Genomic DNA, 22412 nt, shown 5'->3' with positions numbered 1-22412 from the left:
CGGTGCCTTCCCCGTTCCGCCGCCTATGGCCACGACCATGGTGGCGACTGGCGATACCCGAGTACCTACAACCAGGCACATAGCCAATGGAGGGACGACAGGGTCAGCCGTCTCTCCCTGGAGGCTGGAGATGGACCACTTTTATTTTTATTTTCATTTTTATTTTTGTAAATGAAAATGTGGGCCCCTCCCGAAAAATAGTGGGCCGAATCCGGGGACTTTTCGGGTTTTGGTGGGGGTATACCTGGGCTCCGGCAAACTACAACCCCAATGAAAAACAAAAAGTTCCACCTCTGATACAGTATGAAGAAGCCCAGCGGCCCGGAGCGAATAAAACGGTCTTCTCGGAAGGCCTTTGCATTCCGACCCCACATAGCAATGTCCGGATGCTTTCAGTCGAAATGGAAAGCCTTTAAGAATGATCCATCTCCGGACGTTGCGAAGCATGGCTCGTCGGATGAAAAGATACTGGTGTCCACGGTATATAGCACGGTATATAGAGAACTCTGGTGTCTGCGGTCCACTACTCTGGGTCCTCTCCTCCAGCCTCCATAAGCCGAATGTTACCCTGATTGCCGCTCTCACTACGCTGAGACCCTATTGGCCGGCGACTCCGTCCGGCTCCGCCCTCGTCCGGGCGTCGCACCAATCAGCGACTCCGTTCACCGGCCCACGGTAAAAGCGTGGGAGGGAGCCACCGGGCTCTCCCAATTTCTCACTCTCCGCTGAGATCCCAGTGTGTGCGTCCGTGCTAGTGCCTCCCACACGACGCCAGAGCCATGGACGACGCCGCGGCGAAGCTGCACTTTGCCTCTCTGCTGGGGATGCCGCCGCAGCTCATGTACCCGTTCATGTTTCCGCCGGCGGCGTGCACGCTCTACCGCACGCCGACCAGCTCTCCGTCGTCGAGCCCGCCCGGCTCGCCGGCGCTCGCCGGCTGCGAGGGCTCCCCGCCGTCCAGCAAGTCGTTCACCATTGACGCCATCCTGGGCCTGCGACCGTCGCAGGAGCGCGCCATGGAGCCGCAGCACTGCGCCCGCCTCACAGTCGATGGAGCGACGGACGCGCACAAGGACAAACTGGGTGAGTGTCGTCGGGGCCGTGTGTGCCGGGAGTGGGGTGTCTAGGAAAGGTCTCAGGTCAGGTCGGTGGAGAGAGTACTTAATTGTGCCTGGGAGTGCAGGCGGTGCTTAGTTGGATATTGAAGAAAAGCACTACATAAATCGCCTACTGTCAAGTGAAAATGTTAAGCCCAATGCTCTGCCTTGTTACATCTTGGTGCGTTGTTCCTGGATATCATTTTTGTGAAGAAAAAAGAGGTAGCCGCAAATGTAAAAGACTTGTCCAACATTTTGTTATAACCCTTAAATATCAGGTGTTGGCTTGGTGTTCTTTGTTCACGATTAAATACGCATAAACGAGGTCCATGCTATCAGTGCCTCAGTCCTCTTACTAATTGTTGATTGTAAAATCGGCATCCTTTTATCATGTTTTAAATGCATATTTCGCTGGTTACTTGCCAAAGACTGAGATGGCTCCCTATCAGCAGGTCAGGACCACTAAAGGACCGCCGTGTTTACTGCCGTAATGTAACTTTGGCATTACTCTACCGGTGCCTTTAACCCTCGCCCGTAAACGGCGATCTGCCACCTTCGCCCATGCAGGGGGGGGGGTTGGTGCGACCCCCCCCTTGGTGTTTGAAAACGGAGCGTCGTAGAGCTTAGCGGAAAAGACCAACGGATTGCTCTCGCCGAGATCTCGCGATTGGTGGTATATTTTTTGGTCCTAGGTCAACATTTGACCTACTTTTGACCGGTCAAAGGTCAAATTTTCGAAAAAATAGACTTTTTCAAATTTTCCGCGGCGATTGCGGCAAAACGGTGGGAGATATCGACTTGAAACCTTCACTATCGTGTTCCTTGATCAATTCTCTATCGTTTGGTATGTATTTCGTTTCCCTAGCTCTAAAAATGGCGCGTTGGGAGCGCCGGAAGTCGGCAAGGTCACAGTCGGCGGCATAAATTCGAAAAATCAAAATTTAAATTTTTTAAATCTGATTGTATTTTTGGATTTGGGATGTCCATTTGCTCCCTATAGAAGCTAATATTGCTGCATATTCCCATTGAGGTGACAAGAATTAGCAAAATAGTGGTTCGGGCGCTTTTCAAAAATAGTACCGGACGCTGTTCCTCTTGTGACGTCATAGCTCCGTGACCTGACCTGACCCTGTCAAGTTTCTTATACCATATGATAGCCAATACTTGCCCCAACATGCATGGGAAGTTTCATCACGATCCATCAACCGATGTCCGTACCACCGGCAGGAAACCTCGGGTGTTGGCACTCAGTTTGTGAAAATCCGGCCGGAGGCTGTTCCCTTTGTGACGTCATAACTCCGTGACCTGACATGACCCGGTCAATTTTTTTTTATCAAAAGATGCGCAAGGTTTGCCCCATAAGGTACCCAAAATTTGGCGGCGCTGCGCGCCGCCGTTTTTGCACTATTTCCGAAAAACCTCAGGGGGGGGGGGGTTGCACCAACCCCCCCCCCTACATGGGCGAGGGTTAATGTACACGTGCCGTTTTCGATTGAACAGCTGCGCCTATGCTCTGAATCTTCCGAGATAGCGGCTTGTCTATCGCACACATCCATTTCACAACGACCGGCACTGTGTGGCACAGATCGGCCGACCGAAATAAGATTCGTTATATTTGGGCACCTATGCATGTAAAACTACACATCCAAATACTCATTTACACTTTTGAAATAAAACGGGCAAGCCGATTTATCATTTAGATAACATAGAACAGATACAGGAGATAAGGCAAGGAATTGTAACCAAAAGCAATTAAATAAGGAAGGTTTGTTCTAAACAAGAATAAGGAGCATTAGCATGAAGGTAAAGCTGGTGATTCTGAACAGCTTATCTTACGGTATTTTATTGAAAGACCTTCTTATGACGGAATGTTGCCATTGATTGCTGTTTTTTCGATCAGAAATTCCAAACGTTAGACTATATTTTGTGGTGGCTGCTGGAGAAATGCCAATGGTTTTCACCCAAATTGATCTTGTCTTACGGCTAGAGGCTAGTGGAGCCTTTTGACCACCATATCTCTACTTTTATGGCGTGTGGTGGCCCGTGATCTGACCGCGCCTCCCCCCGACAGGCGTGTCCGGTCGGCGCGTGGGGCGGCCGAAGCGCGTGCGCACCATCTTCACCACGGAGCAGCTGGACAGCATGGAGAAGGCCTTCACCATGCAGCAGTACATGGTCGGCAAGCAGCGCTGCCACCTGGCCAAGACGCTCAACCTGCACGAGAACCAGGTGTGTTTCACAGGTGGTCCTGGTCTGAGCATGGTCTGATCCGTTCATCCTACAGTTATCTTGGATCTTATTATCTATGCTAACCGGCAATGTTTACAATTTACAAAAATTTAGTTAATGGGCGCAAAATTACCCCAGTAGTCGTCGCGTTCTAAAGCTCCAATAAAGAAAGAAACAAACTCAGTTGCAATTGTTAAGAACTTTTGCCCAATTCGTTTCGCAGGTGAAGGTGTGGTTCCAGAACCGCCGGATCAAGTGGCGCCGTCAGAACTTGGAGCGGGAGCAGGCCCGACTGGGCCAGCTCTCTCGGCGCTCCGACTCGCCGCCGACCGGCGCCGGCCGCGAGCTGTCGCAGCTCGAGTGTCCCGCCAGCCCGGCCAGCGCCGGCGACCGCCGCTCGCCGGCCCTGGAGAGCTCGCAGCTCGACCAGCGCCGGGAGTACGCAGAGCTGCCGAAGCTCTGTGACCCGCCGGTCGTCACTGAGACGTAACAGCCCATTGAGGAGGCCCGAGAACCCAGGTGGTGTTTGACCGGGACTATGTCTTCCATGTTCTGGTAATCGAGCTAAACTTCGGTCGCCAATATTTCGTCATCAGACATTCGTGTTAAATAAGGCACAGGTTCACAACGCTAATCTTTCCGCTTATCCGATCTTCATACATCTATTGGTCATTTTTTTCAAGCCTGATGAATTTTTGTTTCTGCACAACACCTTCGACGTAGTTTCGTTGTCTGATGTGTTATTTATTGAGCGTGTTCCTACGAGTGATTGGGCAGCAGCTGTGCCCGCAATGTTCGTGCGTTAGATGCTGATGTCGCTTGGTAGAGGTGGGAGCTTTTGGTGTTCGTTTGATCTGTGATAAAGAAGAATGCATATATTCTCGGCATGCAATCTTAGAAATAGATATGGAAAAAGTAAGCCTGAGTCGGTCGTCCGATGATTCAACTTTGCAGAAATGATAGCGTCATAACCGTTTTGAAAACTATTTACTTCTAATATGACACGGACTATGTGCGTACCTTTACCTACAAGATGAAACTTAACATTTTACGTTTGATAGCTTGCAGCAGAAAAGCAAGACCCTATATGTCTGTTACCAGACGGAACGATATTTTTATTTGAGTCCTCCCTAACGTATAATCTAAACGTGTCGTCAAGTTAACCCGCGCGGGGCTGGGGTCTCCAGCCGAACGCGCGGGGCTGGGGGGGGGGTAAATTTTACCCCCCCTGTTATCTCCCGAACTAATGGTCCGATTTGGAAAATTCAAACGCCAATCGAAAGCTCTCATCACGAACTACTAAAAACATGTACTTAATTTAAAGTTTGAGGTCAAGGTCAAGGTCAGGTCAAGGGTACAAATTGCAAGTTTCTACAGTATCGGCCTTGCACCGTAGTTGCCGAAGAATGGAGTCATGGACTGAGACTGATCGCCCAAAACGTGTTCTTAGGCTACCAAGACAATATTCGTTGCATACAATATCATTCAGAGGTCAAGGTCAAGGTCAGGTCAGGTCAGGTCAGGTCACCAAAAAGCAAAATATAGAAAAGGGCATGTGCGACACATGTTTTATGGGTCATTTTACTCATAGAATTCAATAGGCACACTCAATAAGTGATATGGACCACCTCAGGATGAATTTCAGGTCGAGGTCAGGTCAAGGTCAGGTCAAGTGAGGTCAAATTTTGAAGTTGGTTGTTAAGGTCTAAAAAGGTGTCTATCTGATGCAGTATTTCACGGCGAATCGAATGGTGCTATTTTTGTTTCCGTACGAGGTCTAGAACTTCCAAAAAAGTCATTTTTCAAAAAATTTGTGTGTCGTGACGTCATAAAATTTTGAATAACTCCCACATTTTTGAACCGATTCTTCTAAAATTTGGTATGTGGGTGCACATAGACCACTTCTATGACATATATTCCGGTTTTTTCGATAGACTCAAAATTTTGGATTTTATAATGATTTTCCCAAAAAAGTCAGTTTTTTTAAAAAAATTAGGCCAAAATCCAACATTTTCAAAAAACCGAGATAGCCATTTGATAGACAAAGTAAAATTACGTATAACCTTTTTTGTTACGTCTTGATTCCTTTACAAATGAAGATGTTAGCGGCGTTTGAACTTTTGCCGTTTTTGAGGCGAAAATGGCGAACATGACGTCACTTAAACGTCAATTTCTCAAAAATTTTCCGACGGATTTCGCTCAAATTTTCAGGGAGCGTGTCAAATTGATGTAAGAAAAGGTACTGAAAGTTTGGCGGCGCTGCGCGCCGCCGTTTTTGAGATATCGCAAAAATTCGCGAGGGGGGGTAAAATTTACCCCCCCCCCCCAGCCCCGCGCGGGTTAAGTCCGTATACATTTATGATACGGATATTTCACTTGTGCATGCTCGGTATGTCAGTGGTATCCATTAGCCTGTAAATATTGATCGACATATGTATGTGTTATTGTAAGAATACAAGCCCCGATGCATCATCGCTGTGTTTACATCCGATGCCTTGAAAAAAGGACATAAAAGCAATTAGGAATCAGTAGACTAGCAGTTCCGAAGTGACCACCGTTGTTACAGCATTGATTTGGCAACATAGTTCCGACGAATGATGGGCTCTTTTTCTAATTGCCTCATGGCTTATGTCCTTTCATTAGATAATTATCTCAATGTTCATCACCTAGAAATGGTGTACAGGAAAATCGGGTCGCGTTTTGCTTGCTTTTTTTGTAAAAGCCTTTTCAACCAAACAGTAGTATTTCTGGCTGCTGCCTGCTGGGGCACCCATCTGCTGCTGGGGCGACCGTCTTTCCTGCCGGAAATTGTCAATGGAGCGTCCCTCTCCTGCTTGGTGAGCCCAGCCTCTGCTGGAGGCGCCCTATTTCTGCTCAACTTTTGCCATGACGCCTCTCTTCCGCTGGGCGTCCCTCTCCTGCTGGAGGAACCTCTCTTCTGCTGGGGCCCCTTTCCGCTGCCGGGGGAAGCTCTTCCGCTCTTCTACCAGTGGCACCATTTTCTTATTCTACCTCTTTTTTGATGGGGGAGCCCATCTGCTGCCAGGGCGGCCGTCTTCTGCTGGGAAAGGGCACCTCTCTGATCTCTCCTTTTACTGGGACGTCGCTCCTTTTCAGGACACCTCTCCTGCTCAGGGGGATGCCATTCCGCTGCCATGGGCGACCCTCTTGTGCAGAAGGTATCTTTTTCTTCTTGTAATGAGACGCCCCTCTCCTGCTGGGGGGGGGGGGGAGGACTGCTGCTAGGGCTAGGGCGATCTCCTGCTAGGGCGATCTGATCTGCTGGAATGGGCAATGGGGCGCCGATCTCCTGCTTGGTGAGCCCAACTTCTGCTGGAGGCAGTGGCGCGGGAACCGGGGGGGGGCTAGTGGGGGCTGAACCCCTCCAACTTTTCGGCTGGGGTGTCTCGTAATGTATTTGAACCCCTCCAACTGGAGGAATCGAAATAAAAAAATATACCAACATAATTTCATAGATTCATACATAGGCGCGGGATCCGGGGGGTAGTGGGGGCAGGGCAGCTTGCGCGTACAACTCTGGGGCCGTGGGGGCGGTGCCCCACAACTTTTCATAAGGCCAGGAACCGTTGGGACAACTTGTCCTCCCCAAATTAGGGGTTGTGGGTCACAAAGGAAGAAGGCATGTAGGAGTGAAGAATCCACCTCTTTCACTGGCTCGGCAACTCATTTGGCAGATTAAAACCTTTATTCCAGGTTCCCAAAACGGCAGTTTCTTCACTCAACTGAGACGGAATATCTCACTTTTTTGCAAATGTTTTCGTTTATTTTTTCGTCGAAGAGGCCAAGGTGTGAAAAATAAGTGGCCTAAAACCGGTGAGACAACTAGATTTGGGGGAACCCTAGGTTGATCTATGTTATGTTGTAGCCACCCCCCCCCCCCCGGCAGTCTGGAAGAAGTTCCCGCGCCACTGGCTGGAGGCGCCCTATTTCTTCTCAACTTTTGCTGTGGCGCCGCTCTTCTGCTCGGGGCGCCCTCTCTTGCCGTGGGCCAGGGGCGCCTTTTTCGGATGGAGAGGGGGGCCGGGGGGGGGGAGGGCGCAGCCCCTGCGGCCCTCCACTGATTCCGCGCCTGGTATTTCAGTGTCATATGAAACGAAAATAAGGGATAAGATAACATAAAATAACACATCTCGCACCGTTGGCGCACCGCGGCGATTCACTTCATCCCGGGATCCTAGGAGGGCCATTGAGCCTCATAAAGATCACCCTCCCCCCAGACAGTTATTCCCTCCTTCGGAGATACTTTTACCTTGGGAATATACTCGCGAATATGTAAAATGAGCAGGATAAAACAGATGGTTGGTGACCAAGAAAAAAAGAAGTGCTAAAAAAAATAAAGAATAAAGAATAAAGATGGCCAGAACAGTAGGTGAGTCCAGTAGCTAAGCCTTTTCATGGCTACAGATACAAATTTGCAATGTCAGTATCAAATATCCCGCCACTCCGGGCTCCCATATGCACAGTAGTTAACCGGAAAAAGCTCTCGACTACTATCGGGAGCTGGATGGTGCATGTCTAGTTATTACACCCACCCGGTATTGGGTTGTAGAGACGGTTCACTTCCAGTCCAGAACAAAGCAAAAACGCTCACCTAATCACCCAGCTCACGCTCCTAGTGCATAGAAGGACAGCAGTGCAGCTGCAATGCAGTTAGACTGAGAGGTCTAATTGTGAGCGACGGCCTGGCAAATTCCAGCCGTGAAGTTTGGCGCTCGAGCTGCGCGGAGGCTGACTTGGCAGGCGGAGCGGGTCGGTACGGAGAAATCGCCGACTAATTGGACCCGGCCGGGGCGCGAGGCGGCGCGAGACGGTCACAAAGGTGTCGCCGTCCACCGGCGGCCTGTCCGTAATGGGGGACGCTCGACTGCACGCTCGGTATGACCGGAGCGGGCGGACCGCCGCCGCCCGCCGACCCCCCAGGTGACCGCGGCGGCGGCCCGAGTCAGGAGTCAGAGTCAGAGTCAGAGCGGTCTGACTCGGCGGAGTGCGGGTGGGCGCCGGGGGACGGCGGACCGTACTGTGTGCAGACGGAGTCGCGCCGCGCCGTCTGCGGGCACCGGGTCTCTCGACGGGGTGCGGGGACACGGTCGGACCCAGCGGGACACGGGTGGGGTCTCAATGGGCCCTGTCCACCGGCGGACGGCCAACGGGCCGCTAACGGCTTCCGGGCCCGCCCCGCTGCTTTGTGCCCACCTCATGAAGACGGGCGCCTCTCGTCCGGGCGGCGTTCCAGGCAGACCCTTTCAGAGAGCCCTGCGAAGTAAGTGAAAATGACATGTCAGCCCCTCCCTTTCCGCAGAACGGGCCGGCGCCGCCCTGTCTCGGCCGTCCCCGCACACCTGTGTGACTGGTGACCGGAGGGGAGCACTGGGTGCCGGCACTGACCCCCCGTCACTGTTCCGCGGGGGGGCAGTCTGGGCGGAGGGGCAGTCTGGGCGGAGAGGGTGCGTCATTCCTTTCCGATCGATCACTAGAAAACTCCGGACCCGGCGTGATAGCGAAATTCCACCGCCATTCATGACTTAATGAAGTAGATGTGAAACCAGCATTACACGGGAGGCAATTTTGCTCTGGCCTTCAATTACTCGACTGAATTCGCCCATTACGTTTCTAAATTCTTTTGATAGTGCAACTCTGAACTCACGACGCATTATAACGGTGCAGTCTATGAAAATGAAAGCAGACTAACGTTAAGCAGAACCCCACACAACCTTTACGTTACATGGACAGTTGCCGCCAGTCTCAGCAACGGAAATCGTTTGAGCATCCTCGAGTAATGTCTGTCGTTTGTCACGACGTAACTGCAGGAGAACATCTCTGCTTCTTGGGAACGTATCTTTTCTCTCACACCTATACACAATTAAAGGGACCCTCCCACCTTCAAAAAAGTTAATGAATTGGCATGAAAGTGATGTCGCTCGGTTCAGAAAGAGCAAAAACGAATATCTACCAAATTTCATCGAAAAATATTCACCGATTTTCAAGATATTAGACTTTTACTTTTGTTTACTTTTTGGGATCTCCGCTGTTCCTAGCGACTTTATTTGAAAGTGCGGCATTTGTTGCGCGCAAAGCAGCATATACCACCGCGTGCTACAAAACGTTTTAGTCAAACATTTAACGGACGTTCGAAAGCCTGATGACGTCATCAGATTCCCGCAATGGTTAAGAGATAGGGACCACGCTGGTCCCACCCTGCAAGTAAAAGGAAGAAATTTCTTGAACACCATAAAGCTGCGGGGGTTGCGACCAGGATAAATGGTGGTTTCTGAGCCTGGCCGCAAACTTGGCTATCTCAACTCAAAACTAATGTTAAGGTGGGAGGGTCCCTTTAAAAGCTGCACCATTCAGCAATAAGTGATATGAATATGCAGCGAATGCGAACAGGAAACGCTCTGCTAGAAAATAGCCTTGTATCTTGTTAGATGTTACGCTACCATCTGAAATAGGCACCTAGAGTTTGGCAAACAGAGACATATCACATAGCTCGATCCAATTTAAATAAGTTTCTGGTGGCTTTGAACTTTTGTTCTGAGTGCTCACATGTTTATGTTAATGTATGAATGACATAGCTAAATTAGACACATGTAAATAGGTAAGACGTGTCATTGAGCCACTTACATGAATTTACACAATGGAATGCACCCAGCTGACAGCCGGGCTCTCTGCGAGTGGTTAATCGTAACTGCGACCGGGCTCCCGCCGGGCCATTTGATGTGATTTAATCTCCTTACTCTACATTCAGTGCACGCCCGCCGCCACGTCAGAGAGTCGACGTCTTCCCACATCGGACTGAGGTTGATTGCTCCGGTGGCTGACAGGCCGTGACAAACATTGAAGAGAAATATAACTGGTAGAAATGATCACATAAATAGCTCCGTCCTGTGGACAATGGTATTTCAGACAAGGGGCCTCGAAAGGCAAACAAGGGAGAGAGAGAGAGAGAGAGAGAGAGAGAGAGAGAGAGAGAGAGAGAGAGAGAGAGAGAGAGAGAGAGGGATGGATAACAAAACTGGGAAAGAGGACTTGTACTACTGCACACCACCATACCATAACATATGGAACACTGCGTACCGATTGTTTGAACTGTATAATAAGTAGTTGCCGTTGATTAACAAATGCTTGACAATAAAGGCAGCACGGTGCTACAAGCTGCGAACCGGCAAGGCAAGGTGTGGGACCTAAGGTAGACCTTGAATCGAGAACAATCATGAATAATGCTCCACCGCTGCTCCACCAGCTGGATAGCATCATCACCGCTGCGTGCCGCGCGGCTGCTGGTCGTGTCTCGGATATGCCGCCGCGGTATGTGGGTGGAGGGTCGCTCGTGCCCGCCGCTCGGCTCGTGCGGAGGGTCACTATGGGCGGCGCAGCGTCCGGCCGGGGATTGTGTCGGCGGCTCCTTCCGGCGCGGTGGTGCGCGGCAGCGGTCAGCAGTCGGCCGCGCCTCCGCGGGACCACCCAGGCAGCTCGGTAGCCGGCCGGCGCGGCGGACCGGGCGGGGGCGGCGGACCTGCCCGGTCACGACACACCGCGCCTCCCGGCCGCCCCCGCCCGACGCCCCTCTCAGGATAACCGGGAGCCCCGACGGCGCTGCGGGAGCCGACAGCAGCAGGAGTCAGCGGAGCCCGCGTTCGCCCCGGACGGACCAGAGGTCTGCGCCCGGCGGCCCAGTAAACTGGCGGTATTTCAGCTCATCATGTGGACTGGCTGCCCGCCGGAACGCCAGGAATTCCAATTAATCCGCGGATCAGAGACTTTTTCCCCGGCCGGCTTGTTACCGGCTTTAATTTGATCCAATAAATTCACTCGGCAAGTGTGTTCACTCCGTCGGCGGCGGCGCACGATGAGACGGTCGCCGAGCAAATGAATTCATTATGCGATGAAGTTGGGGCCGGGGGCGCGCGCTAAAAAGGCAGCCGCGTGCCGCCGGCGCCGGCCGATATATCGCCGGAACAATTAGAGCCGAGACAATTGAACGGCGGGCTGGCTCTAAAACTTTTCAATAAACCTTAACTGATCTGTAACGGGCCCGGAGGGGAGCGTCCCGGGCCCGGCGGCACCGCTGGGAGCGCCGCGAGGTGAACACGGCTGTTTGAGGCGCTGCTGTCCTGGCGGCGGCGGCCCGGAAATTTTTGTTATCAATGTCGTGTTTACGAGCAACTTTAGCGGCAATCAAGATCACCGAGCGAAAAAGAATGTTCAATAAGGGCGAGAGACAGCTGCGCCTGACCTGTTTCACTACACACAGAGAATGGCGCTGCTGCATTATTACTTTGTAAAAAGACAATGCTGATGCTTGTTTTGTCGGTTTTATGACATCACCATTGTTCAGACGCCAGACGAGTGCTTTGGTTTATTATAAGTACACATGTAATGACAAACTGTGCATTCAAACGGAGGCAATAGGCGAAAGCCACTTATTGGATTTCATTCTATTGACTCATATCATTAGCGGAAACAGAGAACATGGTGTGCATTTGTCAGCATTTAGTTGCAGAAGGCAGGCGTCATTTATATTTCCAGTTGACTTCCATTTGTCCCTGGGTCTGAAGAAATATGCAAATATTGTTCTCCTGTAAAATCCGAAAAAAGGAATAGGTACGATTGTGCAATGTGCATCCTTCTGAGGAGCCAATAAATAGTTTAGTGAATTCTGACCAAAGAACAAGCGTTTGTGTCGAACTAGATTATAGACTAAACAAATTTTTAGCTTTATAACATTGGTTGTCTATAGATCTTGTTATGCATGAAACCTCTGCACTGCAAGGTATACCGGTACAAAATGAATGTGAGCTTGCTATGTGGCATTTGAAGATTGTTTTGCTAATGGAGTTGGTTTCACGAATCACTAGTCCGTAAAAGTGTATGGAATTCTCTGAAGCTGAAATTCTATCTGAATTAGTACACAGTCTTAGAATGTTTGTCTAGTCTCTAAAGTTTGTAGGTATTTTCCATGCTCACGATTGGAGCTTATTTTTTTGTTTTTACCCGGCGGCCGCTGGGCTTCCGCCCCACCCACCAGCCGTGCTGGGGGGGGGGGGCAGGGGGGAAACTATTTACTTCCTCTACTTCTAGCCCCCCCCCTTACTTCTGCGACGATATCGTCGCACTTGCGAAGAGATAGAGAAACTTAACTTTGCAAACAAATTTCTATATAGCTAGCCGAATTTGTGCCCAGTTTTGGTGTCGATCCCATTTTGGCTTGAAATGACGTCACAGTAACGTCAGAAGTCTAATTATAGATTGGCGTTTTCTAGTTTCCTCACGATATATCCGATATATGTAAGTGCTACAACCATCAAATTTTCATTAAATATGACCTAAGTATTCACTTGAAAGTTGAAGCTCACAAGTTCCAAGTTCATGTATCTTACCATGTTTTTCAAAGATATATCAGACGAAACGTCTCCACCGTATATCCGCTGTGTCGTCAGTCCCGCTGTCCCGTTTCTACCGTACCTGCTGCTGATTTCTCGCGACTCTCTCTTTCTGCTGTCCCTCTGGTTGCTCCGACTCTGCCGCTCCTATCAGTGGCAGTGGCCGCTGCCACCGGCCCGAGCCGTCTCATAACACGGCCGTCCATCTCGGCTGTAGCTGCAGCCGCTCGTAACAGGTGCATGAACAGCAAACAATCCGCCGGCGGCGGCCGACGGCCGGAGCCTTTGTCGCCGTCGACGGACGAGCCCAATAAACGGCCGGCGGCCGCATCGTCGGCCGATTATGAACCGTCACGCTACCGCCGAATGCAGCGATATTGGCCGCAGGGCCTTTGTCATCATGTCAACTAGATTAGATTTGTGGACAAATGTCCGCCGAATTATGGCCGCGCGCCGGCGCCCGGCGCTCGGCGGCGCCGGACAAAGCGGCCCTCAGCCCCCTGGCGGGGCGACCACCGGCAAAAAACACGCCGCTAATCCGGCGACAAAATGCGGATCGCCACCGCCCGGAATGTGACTTCGTGAAAGGCGAGCCGCGCCGCGGCGGGCGCGCACAATTAGAAATGGTCGTGTTCATTACACGCGCTCGCACAGCGGAAAATGTGCGGTCACAACATTGACGTGTTGCCGTTCGGAGCCGACTGTTTGTCGCCGGATCGGGCATTCCGCACTCGGCCGGCCTGTGGGCCGCTCTTGTGGCCGCTAATTGGCTCGAGCACTGGCCCAGCAGCCGTGTGCGGACGACTGGAAACACTGATCGGATCCGTCGGCCCGGTGTCAGCCGCACAGCGAATCGCTGGCCGAGGGTCGCTTTGTCGAGTCTGTCAAATATTTGGGGGCAAATTCCTGGCATGCGCTCCAGGTGAAACGGCCAAACTCACAGCCACTTGAGTGCATTATTCGCCGTTCGAGCTGGTGTGGTGTCCAGAAAGGATCAGACGTGACGCCGAGAGGATGAGACGGCTCAAAGAACCGACCTGCCGACGGGTGGTCAGCACACGCCCACTCAAAATAAACGCAGAGCATGCGTCGTAGGAATGTGGAGGAGGTCACGTGGGCATTGTTCAAGGAAAAATGTGCGTTTTTTTTGTATTTTGCTGATAAACTGTAAAAATGAAACGCACAAGAAGTTTAGGCTGTGCATACATTTGCTGGATAGTTTAATTCCGAAACTCACTCCTAGAGTGAAATAAGTTATGACACAGAGAACAGCAAGTGGCAACAAAAACAGAACATTCTGGGGTAGCATGAGCCCAACGCCTTATGTGCTGAAGCAACTATTGCGATACTTTGCGATTGTAGGCTATTCCACGATTGATAGGCATTTGCAAGCGGTGCGAGCGACTTTAGCGAGTGTCATTTGAGCGAACGTCATTTGAGCGAGCCATTTTCAGCGATTGGCAATTCAGCGATTATCAAGTTCATCGATTATCAAATATAGCGAATATCAATTTTAGCGAAAGCTATGTTTCAGCGACATCTATTTCGTCGACTACAATTTGAGCGACTGTCAGTTCAGCGGAACATTTCATTGTCCTGAAACGGTGGATTTTTGTCTTTTGCGATCGTATGCGTACGAATGTTTCCGGAATTTCTCATGGTTATCCGGAACTGGATGGCGGATGTCGCGCGTTCAAAGGTCCGACTTAGAGCTCCAAAATTAATGCTACATTTGTCAAAAATTCCAACGGTTCAATTTCACCCCCCCCCTAACCCACCCTGCTCTTTGTCAATAATGGTGACCAAACGTTTGTTCAGAGATCAATATTTGGCGAAATTGCCCCGCTTGAATTTGGATCAGTTCCCCATGTTGTAAAATTTGTTCTTGCCCCAAGCACCGTACGAATTTCCAGATATTTGGGTGAGGTACCTGAAACATAGACTCGATTCTCCTGTGCCATCTCTCTAGTTTATTATTGGTCCTTGGCATTCCTTCCGTCGCCCTATCTCTCACGTTCCACATTTTCAATTCAAATTTTGCCCGCCTCCTTCCCCTCCCATGCACCCCTTGTTGGTCGTCCGATGTACATACCTATGTGTCTTCAAAATTCAATTGATGCGTAAAGAGGTGCAATAATTTCCAAAAAGTATCACATGATTGACTTTCGTCGCGTTCGGTCATTCGCTGTAACTGCATCGCTCAATTGGTCTCCCACTGACCACCATATATTCGCTCAATCTGGTTTCGCTGTTTCTGGTCCTCGCTAAAGTTGAGAATCGCTGTGATTGAATTCGCCGACTTGACAATCGCTGAAAAAGCCAATCGCTTAAATTGATAATCGCTGAAAATGTTTCGCTCAAATGTCGTTCGCTGAAATGACGTTCGCTCAGGTGTCGCAGAACCATTTGCAAGGGCTAAAATGATAGACGATGACGAGTCTAAATTCATTTGGATAGATCTTCGTTATGCTTGTGAGGCAAAAGTAAATTACAAATTTCCTCATTGCTGAACCGTACGTCCAAAGATCAAAACAATTTTCATATATCACTTTGCTGAAAGTATCATGATTCAGACAAGCAAGCATTAGCTATGTGGACGTCCAATATCACGATATTCACCAGTTTTATTGCCAGTGTCAGTCAATTGTTAGCAGTCATCTCCACGCCCCACACATATCTTCGTCACTTGACCGTGACATCAGCCGCCACTTGACATCACTTGACCAGCATGTAATAACGTCAGTATGTGTCTCTCACCCAACGAATGAGCGGAATCTCCGGAATTCTCTGAAATTCAAATCTCGCGAGAATTTTACAGTCTGCTGGTAATGCTAATTTGTACCCGGTGTGCGGGAGCCGGTCCCCCGCTGCGACCTCCAATCAGACGCCCGGAGCCCTCCTCCGTTCGAACGGAGCTGAACTAACGCACTGAGTCACACATTGACCAAAGGGAGGGCTCGGACTAAAAGGGAAGTGGCGATAAGAAATTTGTCTTTGCTGATTAGGAAGACGGACAAAACTGGATGAATATGCTTGTGGAATCCTATTTTTATATTTATGCATAAAAGCATCATTCATCATGCTCTACAACAGAGACCGCCATGCGAATCGATTTATATAGTGGGCTATGTCTCCATCCGATTGCACAAGATATGTTGCAATGGAATTGAAATAGGTTGATTGGAGGGATTGGAGGTAAATGTTTATCACTTGAACCGATGAAGGAACGCCTCCGAAATATATTCAAGTGTTTTTGGTAACTTTTGGCAATTTTTAGAATTTTGAACAGAAGGTTATTCCATTAAATATATTACATAGGTATAATGCTGTTTACCAGAGTGCTTCGTCATTTGATTGAAATAGGTTGAATACAATTTACAGACCTATTCCTTCCAGAACCTTTGAAGCATATCGGAAAGAAAACGCCTCCGTGAGTCGTTCATTTATCTCATTATTTGCCTTACATTTGGCTTAGTGAATGAAGCATCTTTCTCTTCACTCGGTGGCAAAAAGCTCGAGACTGGAAAGCAGCAGCCTGTTCGGGCAGTGTGGTCATGCTAGGGTATAGGTGTGGATCAGAAGGTATCACATTGCCGTCATTGAGGTGTGTAGTTTGGGGTCTTAATCTAAAAACCGGTAAAATGAAACGGCGGTATGTCTGCAGTGAAGCACCCGAACCGCATCTTTCAGCATGTTCTGAGAACGGGGCAACATAATAGATCTTTCTTGTATTGGGTTCGCAAATTAAATTCCCATGAAACTTTGCTTACATACCAGGCTACAGTAGTCTGCAGAAAATGCAGGCTAATTGCTAATGCATCCATTTCCACATCTTTTTTTACATTTAGGAAAGCCCACCCAGTCATTCCATTTTCGAAGTGGGCCGTTATCTACCTATTCACTTACCAGAAGATGTCCACAAGTTGTTCGCCTACCTGTCAGTGTAATAACCCGGGACATCGATAACTACTTGTTTCCCAACCGGCCGACGACAGGCGACCTCTCAGTGACCTCCGTAACTCCTCAGATCAGCGCTAATTACGGGTCGCCGGGTCACTACATGTCCTAATCGGAGGCTGCTGGCGGCCGATACTCTGCCGTTGCTGCCGCCGCCCCCGCCCCCGCCGCCGCCGCCGCCGCCGCCCGGCGCCGGGCGATTGGGATCGGCGGGCGGCAGCGGTGGCTTGTCGGGTGCACCCTACCTGCCGACGTGTTACCGTGTACCCCCTGACGAGACCCACTCGTGTACAACTCTCCCGTACGGCGGTCGCCAGTCCATTAGGGGCACGACATGGTCGCCTGTCGCCACCACTCCGCTGATGAGCTGATGTCTCCGCTGCGAGACCGTACCGTCGTCCGTCCGACCGTCACGGGGCAGACGGGCTAATGAGGGTGGCCGGCAGGGCAGTCTCGGCGACACGAGGCCGCGGCCGAACAACAACATGCGCAAAACGTACTCCTTTGTAAGAAAACGTAAAACCGTGGACAACGATTATGAAGCAAACCACAGAGGCACTGTAACTTCGGACGGCTCTGTTAGCGGCACGGCACTTATTCCCTTCTGCTTCATGCATCAGTGCACCACTCTCTGACTTCCGCCGGAGCGCTGATCTGTTCCAGCCAGGCTAGGTCCTTGCCAATGATCTCTCTGCCGAAATCGGAGGCCTTCCCACAGGGCCGAGCTCTGACGGTAAAAACCGTCCCGGAAGGGCCGGATGGAGTCGACTGTCGGCCGCTCCGCTCCGGCGGCAAACGCGGCGCCCTGTGGCGAACGGCGCATTGTTGGTGGCGCGCATCGGGTTTCCAGCACGGAAGTGGGCTCGCCGCACCTGACTGTGTCGACTGTCCTGTCCCATGTCGTCCCCCACCCGATCCGTAGTGCCCGGTCTCCCGACAAGTGCAAGTGCACTGCTGCCGCGGTCCGCAACGGCTGTCGTTGCTCACCGACGTTGGGCTGGCACGATTCATTCATCGGCCTCGGAATTTTATCTCGTTTTCTTTATCGATAAATGCACATTATTCACGATGATCAAGTAATGCCTCGTTTAGCTCACGCAATGTTATGTGATAAATGACATGTGCGCTGAAGCCTGAACTAAGTAAGTTTCTATCGATGATCAGTTAACCCGCGACCTGGTGGTGGGGGGGGGGCTGTTTTTTGCCCCCCTCCAGACTTTTCATTATATCTCCAGAACCGCTGCGCCGATCGTCACCAAACTTTCAGTACCCTCCCGGACATCAATTTTACACATGGTGACCAAAAATTTTTCCAAAGGCTATGATAGGTTGGCCGGAAATGACGTCAGAGTGACGTCATGTTCTGCCGTTTTCGACCCAAAAAAGGGTTTCGCGGGAAGAGCTGTCAGGCCTATAGCTTTGCAAATACAGAAAAATGTTCAGGACATAAAAGCTGTAGAATTGACAGGGCTACAAAACTGCTATCTCGGATTTTTGAAATTTTTGGATTTTGTCCCCCAAAAATCAAAAAATATTTTTTTGGATATAATGATCGAAAAATCCAAAAAGTTTTTTGAATTTCGCAAAAACCGGAATATATGTGATAGTCCTTACCGCCTTCCATCCACATACCAAATTTGAGATTGATACCTCTTTTTTGGCGAAGTTATAGCGAAAACACTGTTCAAAATTGATGACGTCAAACTTTCAAACTCAATTTTTAGCAATTCTAGACCTCGTAGCGCAAAACAAAGACCACCATTAGACTCCCCGTGACGAGCTGCATCGAATTAATACCCATTTTATGCAAAACTATCAACTTTAAAATTTGACCTTTTTTGGCCTGACCTTGACCTGACCTTGACCTGAACTTCAGCAGAAAGTGACCTAAGCCGTACCTGATAGTCTTATAACCAACACCATTGAGTTGGAAATGAAAAATTGGCCATAAAACATGCATCACACAACCTTAGTAAAGTTGGGCTCATGTGACCTGACCTGTGACCCTTGGTGACCTGACCTGTGACGTGACCTGGTGTTGTCAGTGACCTCTAATAGCAACATATCTACTAGGCAACTGACGCCCTATCGCTGATTCTCGACAAAATGCGTTTTCCTCGGTGTTATAGCGCATTCCCTAGAAGACCAGTGAACGATGAAACATTTCATCTTTGACCTGACCTGTGACGTCATCGGTGACCCCGAGGTCAATGAAATTTGGTTTCCCTAGACAAATTTGACAGGCCTTTCGAACGCCGTTTGAATTTTGCGGATCCGTCCAGTAGTTTCGGAGATACGAGGGGAGGGGCAAAAAATAGCCCCCCCCCCCAGGTCGCGTTATAAACAGACCCCACCAGGGCGCGGGTTAAATGATGAAATCGCATGTCTTCTCACCATTGCGTTACAGGAATCCTACCGACCACCGACCACATACCAGCCATCTCAGGTCAGTTTACCGGACCGTTTACAATGGCTGTCCGTCAGACCCAGCACCGATCTCTAACTGACCTGGTCAGCACGCTGATACATTCATTGGCGCCGCCGTCGCCTCGTCCAGATTCAATTGCCGCGCGGCGGGAGGTGACTGGCTTCCTGTCAGCCGCGCGCTGGTCGGCGGTCGGTAAGCGCGAGCTCCCTCTGTCCCTCTTCCTCTCTCCCTCCCTCTCCCTCCTCTCTCTCTCTCTCTCACTCTATCCATATCTCCCTCTCTCTCTCTCTCTCTCTCTCTCTCTCTCTCTCTCTCTCTCTCTCTCTCTCTCTCTCTCTCTCTCTCTCTCTCTCTCTTTCTCTCTTTCCCTGCACGGAATCTGCGCGATTCCAGCCACTGATCGGCAGCAATTCAAACAATGTATTAAGTTGAATTCCTGTCCTGTTTATTCATTAATATCTATTACGCGTGGCATCCGTCGGCCGGTCGTGTATCATGTAATTAGACAGCTGCCGAGGAAACAATCGGCTGCTGACGGCGGGGAGCGGCTCGATGACTGCCGACGCCGCCACCACGCGGGACGCCATCGAGCACCGCGGGGGACCGGGCGTCATCGTTCACCGACACGTGCTCAGGTGGCTGCTGGGCGAGCCGCACGTGCCGCACCAGTCGGCCACATCTCCTCACTTGTGAGGGTGTCTCACACAGCGAGGTATGCCTATGTAATGTGTGTTTGCTACTGTTAGTTTACCTGTTAGGGAACAAGCTTTCTCAGAACGGGACCGGTACGGTCTGTGTCCCGTGCTCTGATGCGCGGCCCTGTTCGGCACATTCCAGGGTGCTGTTGAACGACTCGCTACCGGCGGCGGCCGCCACCAATCAGCCGCCACAATCTGGGAGGTGTGTTTGGAGTGTCCGCGGTGCGCCATTGGAGGCGCGCGCGCCGCGTCAGCTGCCGCTCGGCCAGCGATGCGGTATCACACCTCACCAGACCACTGCGCCGCCTCTGATCCCCGAGAGGCGACACAGCCGCGCGGCTGTAAAACTAAAAGCCCGTATAACTTGCACTCCATTAGAGGCAGGCCATGAGGGCCGGTCAAACGGGCCCGTTTGTGGCGCGTCGGCGGCGAGTGCGGCGCGCCGAGGCGCTGTAAATGGCGCGCGAGTCGGCCGCGCTGCTTTGATCGCGGCCAGGCTGCGTGCCCACGTGATTCGCGGCTAAATGAATCGGCTGGCATCTCATTAGAGGCGGCGGCGCCGCTTCACACTTGGGTCACGACTGACGCAGCCGGGCCGAGAGAGCTCGGAGCGGGACGAGACGAGCCGGGACGGGACGGGCTGGGACGGACGACTGGCGATAGGATTGTTTGTGGAGGGAACGGGATAGGAAGTAACGGGACGGGATGGGTGGGACGATATCGCGCCTGACGGATGCCTTGAGGGGATAGAGCCTTGCAAGAACGAAACGCGGTTGAGCTTTCATAAATGTAAATTGTCGGCCAATGGCGCTCATTTTCTTGTGTGCGTTACATGGAGAGCATTCTTTCACTATTGACCTGCCAGCGAGATTCAGCATCACACGTATGTAGGTATGTGAGTACTTGAGAGGTCAGTCAAACTAATCACATCGTCTCGTTACATGAACTTGTCGAAAAAGTGTCGTTCTGCCTTTCCTGTTTCACGCACGGAGTGAAGCTAGATTAGCAATGGATGATAAAGGAACTAATTTCTCAAGACGCCTGTTATCGCTTTGTGCATGGCTATAAACTCAGACCCTTCGTTATAACTAACTAGCGACCGCAATTAGATCACTGAGCCATTCTTTGGCATGATTTCCATGCCACCAGCAGCTGTGCGGGAGCTGTCCATTCGCAGTGAATCACCACTGGTCCGCAGACTTTTTTTTTTTTTTGGGTTAGGCCCTTTCGGTCGACAAGACCATTGCAGAGCCGGAAGGATGATAGGAATTAGGGGGAGACATTGGTCTGGGCAGGCACCCTAGTGAGTCGCCGGGGCTGAGCCCGTCCAAGGACAGGCCACCCAGCCCCAAGGCACTCACTGCACCCGGCTACGGGGTGCGCTCCCTCAGGAGCAGCGGTGCCGCTCCAAGGGAGCAGCCCGCATGAGATAAAGTTGCCTGTCCAGCCCGGAGGGGGGTTGCGGCGTGGAGGAGAAGGATTTCAGTATCCTGAGGATAGAAGCACGGATAGGTGGGTCCGCAGACTGCACCTGGCTTCCGTGGCGAGTCGCTTTCGGTCGATGTTTACCATCAGATCCGCGGTCTCCCACCAATGTGCCATTGTATCTGAATGAGGAGCGACAGCGGCCATTTTGTCACGGTGTCTGGCATGCTGCCAAACAGAGCCAATATCGGCCATACTGGCAGCCGGTGGCGCTGGAGGGCAGGGTTGTATACCAATCAAGTCGATTGAATTGATTGATTTGATTCAACGCGTATTTTGAGTTGATTGGATTGAGTCGATTGACTTTTCGAGATGACTGGTTGACTGACTCGTTTGACTTTAGCGACTGGTTGACTGATTTGATTCCCGAAAATTAGAGTGACTCGTATGATTGAGTCGATTGAATGGAAAGTTTAAATAAGTTTTAGTTGACGAAAAATAATGACACCAATTGATGACATCAAAGATCACAAAACTACATTGAAAACTGCTTGTCATCACAACTGCAATATGGGGTAGATGGCCAAATAAAGAACAGGGCCTAAACATGAACAGCCAACTTTGACTTTCAACTGCAATAACTGCTCCAATCCTGTGATAGAACCTGGCGATGCACCTACCTACCTTTCTGCACTCAGCAGGAAACTTTTTTTTTAATCCAGATGATAAAGTGCAAGGCCCTATATACTAATAAAGTGTGATTAAAATAATTCACATCTCCACATCTCAGAAACAGCCCACTGAACTCTATAAATATCTGAAACCCCTACAAAATAACTGAAACAAAAGCGTCGTTTCGTCTCGCTAATTACGTTTACGTAAATTAATAGCTAATTGCTGCATTGTTTAATTTGCAGCAGAACGTTTCTTGATCCTTTTCTCCTGAGAGCTAAGCATAACATATTTATATATTTCATTTTCCCTAAAATATTTTACCGAATATTATCAAGTGGTTTATTTCAAATGAAATAATAATTAAACGAAGTTGGTGTGTACAACGATTTATTTTATGATGATCTACATACTACATGATAATCAATGACGTCATCTTACCAAAAATCAAAAGACGTAGAATAAGGATTATAAAAGCTTAGCATACTTATCGGCAAAACGTTTT

The 22412-nt window shown here is 50.3% G+C and overlaps 1 protein-coding gene across 1 annotated transcript; it reads left to right on the top strand.

Moving 5' to 3' along the window:
• The first annotated feature begins 573 nt into the window (after positions 1–573).
• Positions 574–5798, top strand: LOC122379566 (ventral anterior homeobox 2-like). The gene is made up of 4 exons (XM_043361860.1): positions 574–1083; positions 3169–3326; positions 3550–4484; positions 5666–5798. The coding sequence occupies exons 1-3, from the start codon at positions 780–782 to the stop codon at positions 3814–3816; spliced, it is 729 nt and encodes a 242-aa protein (XP_043217795.1). The 5' UTR covers positions 574–779; the 3' UTR covers positions 3817–4484; positions 5666–5798.
• Positions 5799–22412: the final 16614 nt, after the last annotated feature.

The sequence above is a fragment of the Amphibalanus amphitrite genome, unplaced genomic scaffold, assembly GCF_019059575.1.
Source record: "Amphibalanus amphitrite isolate SeventyFive unplaced genomic scaffold, NRLGWU_Aamphi_draft 000080F_arrow, whole genome shotgun sequence".
Lineage (NCBI taxonomy): Eukaryota > Metazoa > Arthropoda > Thecostraca > Balanomorpha > Balanidae > Amphibalanus > Amphibalanus amphitrite.
The sequence above is the reverse complement of the archived record's forward strand: the minus strand, read 5'-3'. Positions and strand labels throughout refer to the sequence as shown.

Coding starts and splice junctions, on each gene's coding strand:
- LOC122379566 (XM_043361860.1), top strand. CDS start 780: ATGGACGACGCCGCGGCGAAGCTGCACTTTGCCTCTCTGCTGGGGATG. Junction 1,084..3,168: donor CGCGCACAAGGACAAACTGG/GTGAGTGTCGTC, acceptor TCCCCCCGACAG/GCGTGTCCGGTCGGCGCGTG. Junction 3,327..3,549: donor TCAACCTGCACGAGAACCAG/GTGTGTTTCACA, acceptor TTCGTTTCGCAG/GTGAAGGTGTGGTTCCAGAA.